This window comes from Myotis nattereri, assembly GCF_964212035.1.
Source record: "Myotis nattereri genome assembly, chromosome: 21".
NCBI lineage: Eukaryota > Metazoa > Chordata > Mammalia > Chiroptera > Vespertilionidae > Myotis > Myotis nattereri.
The window spans coordinates 9,773,371-9,787,214 of record NC_138097.1 but is presented as its reverse complement, the minus strand read 5'-3'; the positions used below and the strand labels follow the sequence as shown (position 1 = coordinate 9,787,214).

General features: G+C 42.6%; 1 protein-coding gene across 2 annotated transcripts in view; it reads right to left on the bottom strand.

The window, feature by feature from the left end:
* Positions 1 to 1,504: 1,504 nt before the first annotated feature.
* The window catches only part of SEC11A (SEC11 homolog A, signal peptidase complex subunit), a 30,792-nt gene continuing 18,452 nt past the window's right edge, over positions 1,505 to 13,844 (bottom strand). For both annotated transcript variants that reach the window (XM_081114731.1, XM_081114732.1), the window contains 3 exons: positions 9,722 to 9,841; positions 2,515 to 2,572; positions 1,505 to 2,026 (listed from right to left, as the gene is read on the bottom strand). In XM_081114731.1, the coding sequence (XP_080970857.1) occupies positions 1,976 to 2,026; positions 2,515 to 2,572; positions 9,722 to 9,841 (229 nt within the window). In that variant the 3' untranslated portion in view covers positions 1,505 to 1,975. The remainder of the gene's footprint in view (positions 2,027 to 2,514; positions 2,573 to 9,721; positions 9,842 to 13,844) is intronic.

Below are 13,844 nucleotides of genomic sequence, written 5' to 3'. Positions count from 1 at the left end.
CGAATGCTGGGAGCAGCTCCCCAGCCTCTGCAGGCCATGAGGAGGGGAAAGTGAGGGAAGTAGCCATCCACACGGGGCTATTTTATGGCCTCTGCTCTGCTTAGCTCCTGAGAAAACAGAAGCCTCCCAGACAGGTCCAAGGAAGCACTTGTTAGCTGCAACTTGCCAAGTTTCTCCCTCTGTTGGGCTCATTAAGAGCCCATATCCAAAGCTTGAAGGCTAAAGCCTTGTTAATGGCTTCAGGATGGCACTGTTCTCCACAGGGGAGGCCTTCAGAAGATCAATTGTCCCTATTCCCATTCCATTAGCATTCAAGTATGAACTGATTCCCTCTTTAGTTGAACAAATAGAGAAAGAGTGCATTTAGCCCAACACAGAAAACTTGCTTACTTTGAGATTTCACATTAATATAAGAAGAAAACAAGGAGCCCTTAGCTGGTTTGGCTCAGTGGACAGAGCTTCGGCCTGCGGACTAAAAGGTCCCAGGTTCGATTCCAGCCAAGGGCACACGCCTGTGTTGCGGGCTCAATTCCCACTCAGTAGGGGGCGTGCAGAAGGCAGCCACTCAATGATTCTCATCATTGATGTTTCTCTCTATCTCTCTACCTTCCTTTGTGAAATCAGTAAATATCCTATATAATAAAAGCCTAATATGCTAAGTGGCCTGTCATCTGGTTGGCCGTTCAACCAATCAAAGCGTAATATGCTAATGATATGCTAAGGCCACTCAATTGCTTGCTATGACATGCACTGACCAATAGGGAGTAGATGCTCTGACTGGTAGGTTAGCTTGCTGCTGGGGTCCGGCCAATCGGGGACTGAGCGAGACAGGCCGGACACACCCTGGAGCCCTCTTGTGGCCCCTCCCTGGCTGGCCAACCTCTTGTATATATATATATTAAAAAAAGAATATTAAAAAAAAAAGAAGAGAACAAGGAATTAAGAGTATTTTGTGATTCAAACACAATGGCTTACCGTACTCTCCCTAACTGCCTCGATAATAAAAGAAAAAACATCTGGCTTTGCTTTCAATACTGGAAACCCTGCCTCCTGAGGTTTGCAGAGCAAAGCCAGGAACTTAAGGTCCAGGCAAATCCTGGTTTAAAGGAGACGTGCTTGCCCTCCAGCACCTCCCTCCTCCCGCCTCCCGCCTCCAGGCAGACAGGGCTGCAAATGTGTCAAGTGTGGGAAAGGTTAGGAGTCTACAGCAGAGTGAGACTTTCTGGACCTTTAAGCAGCACTACCTGGGTTTACACCCGACTGAGTCACACGGTGAAGAATTTTGTGACTAAGAGACTTCCTATGAACGTCAGTGGCCACTCTGACATCACAAAACAAAAAGAAACACAACAAACAAAGAAACAGTTGGTAGTGTGAGGACAATCTTCACAGCGCAAGGACTGGTCACATGGCAGCCTTTATCTCCCCAGGGGGCGCTGGGAACCAGAACTGAAAGGCAAACTGCAGAAAGCTTTCCCGACAAACACAAGTCAGGGATAAAGGGTTCAATATGCAAAGTCTTTTATTTAACATTTTAAAACGTTAAAACTTCCGACCACCTCCGTATGCGCCATTCCCATTAGAAGGAGGAACGGTGGCTTCAAACTCGGGCAGAGCTGCGTGTTCCTTACAGACTCTGTAGGCACTTTAGAAGTGAAGCTTGGCTTCAAAATACAAACACTGGGGGCTTTGGCTCAACCTTTTAATATAAAAAAATCCACTGATGTACAAAAATGCGAAAGTGGGACAATGACAACATATGAAATCCTGTGATTGAGAGTCCCCTGGAGAGCGCCCAGTGGGGCACGCACATCTGCCCATACAGACTCTGGGTGGGAACATAAACGAATGCAAACCAGTGCTACCAGGAGGGGCCAGCGTGTGTGCGCGCCACTCCGCCAGCCACAGACCAACATCTACTGCAAACATCAGTAACACAAAGTACGGCACCTCCCAGGAACAGCAAGGCAGCTTCTTACTCACGATGAACCAGCACGAATAGGCCCAGCAGAAAGAGTACTGCATACTGGAAGAGAAACAGCCAGTCAGGGGAGCCTACAGGCTCTCGAGTCCTCAGAACTAACAAATAAACTGGCCTTTGTGACCAGAATACAACATTCAACTACCTAATTAGTCTTCTCTTTTAAGGGTCCATTTAATTAGTTCCCAAAATTGAGCAAAAGATCACATTTTTAATGAAACATAAAGTACATGATCTTTTTTTTTTTAAGTCTTTATTGCTGAAAGTATTACAGACCCCTCTCCCCCATTGGCCTCTCCCAGCCCGCCCCTGGCCCCCACCCCAGGCCTTCACCCCCCGATTGTCTGTGTCCATGGGTTATGCATATAGGCACACAAGTTCATTGGTTGATCTTTTCCCATCTGCCCTCCCTCCCCTGCCTTTCCTCTGAGGTTTGACAGTCTGTTCGATGTTTCAATGTCTCTAATGAACAACAACAAAAAAAACCCCAAAAAACAAAAATAGATGCAGAGACATAAAGTACAGGGTCTTACCTTAAACTTAGGATAGTCATTCATGAGGATTGTCACAATCCCAATATAAGGAACAAATCTAAACAAAGAAACAAACAAAAAATTGATTGTCAAGAACTTCCTATGTAGTTATCATTTACTGAGCATTCTCAGTATCTTCCACAGAAAATTAATTTTCAGTTCACAGAGTCCATTTGTATATACCGTTGTCCTATAGATCCTTTCAACAGTCCAGTGATAGGGAAGTTAGGAACATCGCCATTCTATAGATGAGGAAACAGGTGCTCAGGCCCACGGCATGTGGCTCCTGCGCAGAACCAGTACCGGATCCGAGTCTTAGACATCTATTTGGTGACTCTATTTCTACCTGCTGACTCAGTGCTGGGGGCTGGGTTGTCCTCATAACCTTTACGGACTGTCAAACTAGTTGGGGAGACAAGGTAAACACAGACAGAACATTACAAGGTACTTCATGCTAAGTGTCCGAAAAGTGAGTGTAAGAGCCCTAGTCCAGTACTTAAGATTTCCTCACCTCCCCTTTATTAACCACCTGTAATCTGGCTTTGGCTCTCTTAATCCTGGAACTTTCTAGAACAGTTGAAATCACTGTATGCAGCAGACCAGTCTCAGCTCCAACCTTCCTTTATTCTGCAGCATTTGACTTTGATGCCCACAAACTGATGTTTCTTTTCTTTTTTTAAAATATATTTTATTGATTTTTGCCCTAACTGGTTTGGCTCAGTGGATAGAGCGTTGGCCTGCAGACTGAAAGGTCCCAGGTTCGATTCCGGTGAGGGACATGTACCTTGGTTGTGGGCACATCCCCAGCAGGAGGTGTGCAGGAGGCAGCTGATCGATGTTTCTCTCTCATCGATGTTTCTAACTCTCTATCCCTCTCCCTTCCTCTCTAAAAAATCAATAAAATATATTTTAAAAAATATATATATATATTATTGACTTTAGAAAGGGAGAGGGAGAAACATCAATGATGAGAGAGAATCATTGATTGGCTGCCTCCTGCACTCCCCCTACTGGGGATCAAGCCTGTAACCCAGGCATGTACCCTTGGCTGGAATCAAACCTGGGACCCTTCAGTCCACAGGCCGACGCTCTATCCATTGAGCCAAACCAGCTAGGACAAGTTGATGTTTCTTAAAATCTAGACTTCCTCTGTCGGAATCACTGGAATAGCTTGTTAAAAATGCAGATCATGCCCAGTCAGTGTGGCCCAGTGGTTGAGCGTCAACCTATGAACCAGGAGGTCATGGTTCGATTCTGGGTCAGGGCACATGCCTGGGTGGCAGGCTCGATGCCAGTAGGGGGTGCGCAGGAGGCAGCCAATCATTGACATTTCTAACTCTCTCACTTCCTCTCTCTGAAATCAATGAAAACATTAAAAAAGGCAGATCTTTGTATCTTTTCCAGATTTACTGAGTCGGAGCATCTCTGGAAGGTGGGCCCAAATGATGCCTCTGCACACCGAAGTTCAAGAAGCATGTTCTGGCACATGACATGCATGGAACAGACATGTGGTGGCAAATATTATCCCCTCGGAGGGTTCACACTTTAGTTTCCAGCCTGGGACAACCTCTAAGAGCTGAAAATAACAGTCAGTACAGAATGGCACAGCTAAGCTACAAGGGCAGAGAGAGGGTCTCTGTTTTTTATTTTTTAATATACTTTATTGATTTCAGAGAGGTAGGAAGAGGGAGAGATAGAAACATCCATGATGAGAGAGAATCATGGATCGGCTGCCTCCTGCAAGTCCCCCACTGGGGATCAAGCCCACAACCCGGGCACGTGCCCTTGACCGGAACTGAACCTGGGACCTTTCAGTTCATAGGCCGACGCTCTATCCACTGAGCCAAACCGGCTAGGGCAGTTCTCTGTATTTTTTAATGCATATTATTTTCTTTTTAATGTAACAACTCTTTAATGTAATCTCTTGTGTCTCATTTACAACACCTTCATGAAAGCAACAGCTCTCCGTAAAGGTAAATCACCTAATTTAAGAATGTAAAGGCAAATGCCTGACGGTAAAATGCAGATTAAAAGCAATAAAAGCATCTGTGATTTCTATGAAGACAGTATCAGGCTGCTAAGTCTGATCCGATGATCAGTCAGCAACCATTCTCATGGGTAGAGACTTCCGCTGTTATCTCCTTACAACACTGATGCTCAAACCATCAAAACCTGTGGCTTCCAGTAATCACATAGTCTTGCCTGGGAGTTTTCCATGGACACATTCTTTCCCCTAAGGTTGGTTTCTCTTTGCCAGCCTGAGTGAAATGGAAGCACCCTGATCTTTGGGAGTCACATAACCAAATGTAAGATAGCCTATGACAGGCAGTCCGAAGTCAAACAAAGGACTTAATGATCCGTATCACCGTTTCCCTCCGTGGACAGAGACAGCACAGAGTGCACAATGCTATCAGCAGTCACCTTCAATTCAAATCAGATGCGCTTTTCCCTCCCTGCACAGAAAAAGTCTGCTAAAGCGAGTTGGTAAAAAGCAGAAGGTTTAACATAAGCAAACCAGATGCCACCCACGAGGCCACCTCCAACACCAGCCTGTGCCGAGTCACCATCTAGAAGGCAGAGTGTGAAGATATGGAAGTCCCGGGAGCTGATCCCAGGAAGTAGCCTCAGAAGGAAGAAGTACCTGCTGAGGTTGTGGCAGAAGACACTTTTGTCAGATGTTACAAGGGATCTATATCTGGGAAGTCTGGACTACCATAGCTGACTTAAAAAGGTTCACTGTTGCTACCCCAAAATAATCTGTTTCAAGTTAAGTATAGAGTATGTTTCAAAAGCCTCATCCATGAAACTGAGTTCAGCCAATAGAGAGCTCAATTACTCTGTTCCTTCCATATATTTTTATTCCTCTTTTCATTTATATTTTTACTGATTTCAGAGAGGAAGGGAGAGGGAAAGAGAGATAGAAACATCAATGATGAGAAAGAATTGATCAGCTGCCTCCTGCACGCCCCCTACTGGGGATTGAGACCACAACCTGGGCATATGCCCTTGACCAGAATCGAACCCAGGACCTTTCAGCCCACAGGCCAACGCTCTATCCACTGAGCCAAACCTGCTACGGCTATTCCTCTTTTCAATGTCAAGATCTCTCTATTCCCTGGCCCACCAGCCTTCCCTCTTTCTCCTGTTGTTGTCAACTCTTCTTTGAGTAACAGGTCCTCTCGTGGTTTTCAACTCCCTCCCTGAATTTAGGAAGAATCACCCCTATTAAATACCTCATTGGTTCAGTATTAATTTCATTTTCTTTTTTGTTAATCCTCACCCAACCATATTTTTTCCACTGATTTTAAGACAGAGTAGAAGGAAGCGGGAGAGACAAAGAGAGAAAAACATCAATGTGAAAGACACATTGATTGATTGTCTCCTGCACAGGGATCCAGCCTGCAACCGAGGAACGTGCCCTTGATTGGAAATGAACCCAGGACCCTTCAGTCGGCGGGCCGACATTCTAACCCCTGGGCAAAACTGGCTAGGGCTGGTTTCATTTTCTAAAATTGTTTTTACTACATGTTACGACATGAATGAATCTTGAAAATATTATGCTATGTGAAAGAAGCCAGATGTAAAAGACTGCTTAGTGTAAGATTAAGGTTCTGTTTATATAAAATGTCCAGAACAGGCAAACCATAGAGACAGAAAGATTAGTGGTTGCCAGGGGCTGCAGGGAAAAGGGGATGGGGAGTGACTGCAAATGAGTACAGAGTTTTCCTTCTGGGTGTGGAAATGTTCTGGAATTAGACAGTGGTGATGGCTGTGCACACCTTGTGAATATAATGAAACCCAATGAATTGTACACTTTAAAATGATGAATTTTATACCCCAATATATGGATTATATCTCAACAACGTTTTTTAAACTTGTTTTATTTTGGGCCTTGGGCTTGAAAGTGTAAAATTTTTTTAGTGTGCAGGCAGCTGTTTGAAAAAGGTATTGTTTTTAATGCATAAAGACATTTGTACCAGATACAGAATGATCTGCGAGAAAGCTCTAGCCTCAAGGTCTGGGTACAGTGTGACTCTGAAATATCAGTTTAGGGTTTTATAAACACAATTTCCACAAAAGGAGGTGATATGCCCCTGTAAGTGTCAAGGTAAGTGGTGGCATAATCAGTGGAAAGTGAATTTGTGCAGTTAAGATCCGGTGCCCTGCTGTTCACGCCTCCCGGAAAGTTACTTACTTCAGAGAGTACCGGGCTATTTCATTTTTTTTTTATTAAAGCCACAGAGAGGTCTATATCTTCAATGTTGGAATTTTAAGAAATAACACAGTGTATAGTTCAGGAAGGGTGATGCATCTTTTACGCAAACAGGGGCCCAAGTGAGCAGACAGAAGTGCATTAAGCACCTAATGATGAAGACCAGATAAAGGAACACGGTCATACTCGTAGGAGTACAAATAAAACGCTGTGGCAAAATTTATCAAAAGCCTTAGGTGTCACCTCTGAGAACTGACTGTGAAGAAATGACTGGGCAGAAGCACTGAAACATATGTAACAAGAATGCTCATCCTGCCCTGACAGGTTTGGTTCAGTGGATAGAGTGTCGACCTGCGGACTGAAGGGTCCCAGGTTCGATTCCAGTCAAGGGCATGAACCTTGGTTGTGGGCACATCCCCAGTAGGGGGCATGCAGGAGGCAGCTGATCGATGTTTCTCTCTCATCGATGTTTCTTTTTTCTTTTTATTTTTTATATATTTTATTGATTTTTTTACAGAGAGGAAGGGAGAGAGATAGTTAGAAACATCGATGAGAGAGAAGCATGGATCAGCTGCCTCCTGCATACCACCCACTGGGGATGTGCCTGCAACCAAAGTACATGCCCTTGACCGGAATTGAACCTGGGACCTTTCAGTCCGCAGGCCGACGCTCTATCCATTGAGCCAAACCAGTTTCGGCTCATTGATGTTTCTAACTCTCTATCCTTCTCCCTTCAACTCTGTAAAAAAAATAAATAAATAAAAAAATAAAAAAGAATGCTCATCCTAACATCGTTCATAATTTTTAAAAATAGGAAAAAAAAATCAAAGCATCTAACAGCAGGAGACTGTCTAACTAAAAATGTGGTCTATCCACAGAGGAAAAGCATACAGCTTTGAAAATGATGATATGGACATACATTTTTATTTGTAAAGATACTGATAATTCTGGGGGATGAAAAAAGGTTATAAACTGTGGCCATTCTTTGCCTGTACACAAACTGTTTTCAGTATGCGCGCGTGCACACACACATACACACACTCAGATCTACCTCTTTATACATAAAGGCTAAAAAATATCAAAAAGTTAAATATTTATGGAGGGGGAGCAGAAGAAAAGTGACTTTGCTTTCTGATGACTATTTTTTTCTTATGCTTCTACATGAATCTGTAAACAAAAAGACTCAAAGAGGTTGATGAGTGTGAAGAACCATAATAGCAGCGTCTTGGGAACAGAGAGAGACGGGGACAATGATTTCTCAGGAACACGGGTGATCCTATGTGGATGGTAAAGGTACGTCTGGCTCTCCATGGGAATGAAGCTCCCGGGAACTGGCGGCATGCGCAGAAAGCCCCCAGCACTGCAGGGCACAAAGCACATGGTGCTTATTCTGATCAGATTTCTCCTCCCCAAACCGAGCAACCTCATGCTGCAACTGTGGCAGCTCTCACTTAATAACTCGCACTTAATTCTCTATGGGACCCCAGCTCCTCAGCGTGGTGGCCTGTTCGATAGAGCAGCGACTTTCAACTGGTGTGCTGCAAGAATTTTAAAAACATGCAATACCTGATTATTTAGTCAGAGGCATTGATCTCTTTGCCCTTAGATTGTCAAATAAAAAAATGACGACAGGCAACAATCCATTCCTTGCGAATGAGTCAAAATTAAACCTATTTTTTGTCAGCTTGGCAAGAAATATGATGTATTTTTGGGTGTGCCGCAGAATTCTATTGATTAGTTTGGGTGTGCTGTGAGGTGGAAAAGGCTGAAAATCGCTGCGCTAGAGGAACCACTCTGAGTTCATACTGTCCGCCCCAGGTGAGGGGAGCAGGTGCTCTCACAGCGGTCAGAGTGTCCCGTGGCCTCTGGACACTGCGAGCCAGCAGCTACCCGTTTCAGAGCTGTGATGCCTGTGATTCAGGAGCGATGGTTAAAGCGGGCTCTGAGGTCATCGGCCACTTACCACCAGTGTGACCTCAGACAAGCAGCCAACTCGCCTGTGTTTCCTCATCTACAGAATGGAAATGTTAGGGTTGTTCTGAGGTTAAAAAAAGGTAATACTTGCAAAGCACTTAGAATGAATCGCTGGCATATAGGAAGCCCTAATAAATGTCAGTCATTGTTAATATTATTAAAAACATGAAGGTAGTTACAATCCCATACTTCCTTATACCAATCACTTACAATTCCTGTCTTCCACTGATTTGTTCTCCTGTTAAAATCTGAAATAAACAGGCTTAATATGACTTGTAAATTTCATGTGACCTCAATAATTTCAAGACCAGAAATAAAATAGTATGGTGTAAATTAATATGAACAAGTTAATTTAGATGAACGCTTTAAGATGCTGATTGAGTAAATACTTAAGAAATGTAAGTTTCATGAAGTGGGATTAAAACTTGCTGGGGATCCCCAGAGCCCAGCAGAGTACAAACATCAGAGTCCATGGGTGGTGCCCAATAACATTTCTTCACTGGATTAAACAAATGAATTTTTAACGCCGACACTCCAATTCGTCATCCCATCACTAATATTCTATTCTTTTACTGTCTCCCTTTCCGCCCTTCCAGTGCAATATACCAGAAGCTTTATTTTTTATTTTATTTATTTTTAAAAAATGTATTTCTTTATTGATTTCAGAGAGAAAGGAAGAGGGAGAGATAGAAACATCAATGATGAGAGAATCATGGATCGGCTGCCTCCTGCACGCCCCCTACTGGGGATCGAGCCTGCAACCCAGGCATGTGCCCTTGGCCAGAATCGAACCTGAGACCCTTCAGTCTGCAGGCCGACGCTCTATCCACTGAGCAAAACTGGCCAGGGCTACCTGAAGCTTTAGAGGCATTTAATTAGCCCACCTTTTCAGAGGATACAAGGTGATCTGACAGAACCAGGACCGACCATTATGTCAATTGTATAGGATCAGCGATAAAATTGAGGGGGCCAGGTTTCAAGCAACGTGAAAAATTTAGCAAGTGCTCCCTCTATACTTACCCCCTCGCTCTCCCCACAACATCTTTTTTCTCTAGCCAATGTTGTCCTTGTTTATAGAGGCCTCGGTCATCAACCGCATTATTGTCTCCTTTGGTCAAAAACTTGATATGTCCATTTTGCCTTAAAAGAATAAGAGAAAACCCAACTCATCAAATACCTCGATGTCATTTCAAAGCATAAAATTTGCTCTTGTTAACCAAAAATTCCTGTGGAACTGTGGTGTTTTAATCACCATTCCCAAGATCAAGAAGAATTATTTATTTAGCTAAAAGGATGTTTATAGCCGTGTAGTTTATAATAGGGAAAAACTGGAAACAAGCTTACAGTTTAACATTCAGGAGTTGAAATATTAAACAAGCATTAAGGACAATGTTACAGAAGACTATTTAATGCACTGAAGATCATACAAACTGTATTAAGTGAAGAATAGATTATAAAATAGTATATGCAGAATTATCTCATTTTTATATTAAAACAAAGACAAACCACTAATATTTTTTGAAATACACAGAGCAAAGGAACACATTAAACTACCCTACAGGCAAAATGAACGTTGTATGAAACAGAATGACCCAGTTTCTTTAACCAATAAATTGCAAAGAACAAAATGTTGGAAAAGGAATTTACATATTAAATAAAAGACACTATAAAGCCATATCAACCAATTTCAACCTTTATCTGAATCTGGATTCAAACTGTTAAAAAAGCTCACTGATTATATTTCATAAGTGTTTACTAAAATATTTACCTATGACATGACGTGATATCTATGATTTGATTCAAAATAATACATGCAGGATAGGGGGAAAAGTGTTAGTGTGCGTGGGACAGAATTAGCCATAGATTAATAATTATTGGGCCCTAACTGGTTTTGCTTAGTGGATAGAGTTCTGGGTTCGATTCCAGTCAAGGGCACATGCCCAGGTTGCTTGATCCCCACTAGGTGGCGTGCAGGAGGCAGCCAATCAATGATTCTCATCATCGATGTTTCTATCTCTCCCTCTTCCTCTCTGAAATCAGTAAAACTGTATTTAAAAAAAATAATTATTGGGACTGGGTAACAGGCTTTTGGGAGTTCACTGTACTGCTTTGTCTACTTTTATGCATGTTAGAAATTCTCCATATTAAAAAAAAAGAGCAAAAATAACAGTATCTTACTTAATCAGAAATTTACTAGTTTAATTCTTCTAAAGAACCATGCGGACCTGGCTGGTGTGGCTCAATTGTTGAGCACTGACCTATGAACCAGGAGGTCATGGTTCGATCCCCAGTAGGGGACCTGTAAGAGGCAGCCAATCAATGATTCTCTCTCATCATTTATGCTTCTATTTCTCTCTCCCTCCGAAATCAATAAATATATTAAAATAAAATAAACCATGAGGTTTCTAGTAACTTTACATTTTAACTAAAAGCAAAGTACATTTTATAGTTGATAAAAACCATCTTAAAATTAGTTCAAGTGAGTCTGGGTTAGTCATCATACTAGAGAGAAGAAAATTAGCTCCAGACTCTTAACTGACTAGTATTCACTGAGATGCTAAGCCAGAAACTGGCTCACTAGACACTAAATCTGCAGATGGAACTAAATTGGGAGGCGTTGCAAACACCAAAAACAGCGAGGTGCAAACAGTCACATGAACAATGAGGTTCCAACAAGAAAAAATGCAAATGTATGCAGAGAAAAACAACGTGCAGCTGACAACTCCGTAAAGGAAAGAACGTCTGAAAAATGCTGGCGGGTGAAAGAGGACGGGTGCCAAGAGGGGCGAGCTGCAAGCGTGGACGCCAGGAGCCGCAGGAAGCGAGTCAGTTCAACCATGAAGACAGCAACAACACCAAGGCAGAAAAGTAAAACCAAATAGGAGAGGATGATTGGGACACGGGAGACTTCCCAGGAAAGGAAAGGGATGCTATGGGAGAGGTGGGTTATTTCCAAATAGTTGATTTGCCAAGCAACCCACCAAGCACATCCAATCTCCCCTGCCTCTGCCCCCTGCCCCGACACAGTCAGGAGAGGCCACTATAGCTGCTCGGGAAAGGAAGGTCTCCCTCATCTACTTAACGGTGTAACAAATGTTCTCTGGTGGCAACCAGCTCCTATTAGACCGACTCCAGGACCTCACAACTCACAGGCCCAAAATACTGGCCGATACAGTAATATCAAAGTTTGATACATTAATATCAAACTCTCTCCTTGCTAAAACAGGGACCAAATATTTAACATTATCCACCTATAAGGAGTGCAACACACTTACAATTTAACCATCATAATACTGTGATGGTAGAAAGGAGGAAATAATCGCTTCATAGAAAGTTAAACTATGCAGTGTGGCCCTAGCTGGTTTGGCTCAGTGGATAGAGCAGGGGGTCCTCAAACTTTTTAAACAGGGGGCCAGTTCACTGTCCCTCAGACTGTTGGAGGGCCGGACTATAGTTTTAAAAAAACTATGAACAAATTCCTATGCACACTGCACATATCTTATTTTGAAGTAAAAAACCAAAACGGGAACAAATACAATATTTGTATTTGCATGTGGCCCACGGGCCGTAGTTTGAGGACCCCTGGGATAGAGCGTCGGCCTGTGAACTGAGGGGTCTCAGGTTCGATTCTGGTCAAGGGCACATGCCCAAGCTGTAGGCTCAATCCCCAGTGTGTGGAGTGCAGGAGGCAGCTGATCTCTCATCACTGATGTTTCTATCTGTCTCTCCCTCTCCCTTCCTCTCGGAAATCAATAAAAATATATTAAAAAACAAAACAAAAAACTATGCAGCGTGTTTATAAAACAAAAAGAGGTTTACCCCGAATTTAACATTATCTCTGGGTGCTAGGATTACATGTGATTTTGTTTTCTGTATTTTTTTCAATTTACACAGCATCATGTATAACAATCCACATGTAATAAGAATGTTCATAAGATGGAGATACATGAAAAAAGAGCTTTATATGCTATTTACAGATTTGCAAAGGCACCTTACAGAAGCAGGTGGGGGAGGAAGAGAGGAATAAATAGGAGAGGTCAGTTGAACAATTCCTACCTCTAGTCTTCTTAAAGCTCAGGATGTTATTGCTTCTGAAAGAAATGAACAACAGTGCAAAAACCAGCCTGAAAACACCCAGGACAGACTGACTACACAAGACTTAATCCACTGTGTTTGTCATTGGGTCCTATATTTAAGAACAATGCCAGCCGAACCGGTTTGGCTCAGTGGATAGAGCGCTGGCCTGCGGACTCAAGGGTCCCAGGTTTGATTCCGGTCAAGGGCATGTACCTTGGTTGCGGGCACATCCCCACTGGGGGGCGTGCAGGAGGCAGCTGGTCGATCTCTCTCATCGATGTTTCTAACTCTCTATCCCTCTCCCTTCTTCTCTGTAAAAAATCAATAAAATATATATTTAAAAAAAAAAAAAAAAAAGAACAATGCCAATACCATTAAGTCAGATGGTTATTACAACCAGGTATTTTAGTCTCTGTGAAACAAAGAAGGAAGTGGGAAACTTGAGACTATTAATAGCATCTGCAAGTTGAAGGCATCTCAAGAGTCGGAAAGAAACCACCAAACCGCCCAGATTACACAGTACAACACATCATAAAATATTAAAAAATCTGATAAAAAATTACTTTTAAGGCCGGCAAGTGTGGCTCAGAGGTTCAGTGTCAACCTATGAACTAGGAGGTCACAGATGGATTCCCAGTCAGGACACATGCCTGGATTGTGGGCTCCATCCCCAGTAGGGGGCGTGCAGGAAGCAGCTGATCCATGATTCTCTCTCATCATTGATGTTTCTCTCTCCCTCTCCCTTCCTTTCTGAAATCAATAAAAAAATAGTGTTTTTTTTTAATTACTTTTAAAATTTAAGGAATCTGTAGTTGATATAACATCTGTCAATGAACTTGCCCTGAAACAAGATGAATTGTTTTAAAATTTAATAACTCACTGGAAAAAGGAGACATATGTAATACTATATGTAATACTTTAAACAACAAAGAATGAAAAACAAACAAAAAACTCACTGGATTTCAAAGGATCACATATAAAAATGGACAGTATTTGCTCTACCCAAAGCAGGGCCATGGTTTAAATTGGTTTTCTCTGACAAACTCTGGGGAAAGTTGGTTCAGCT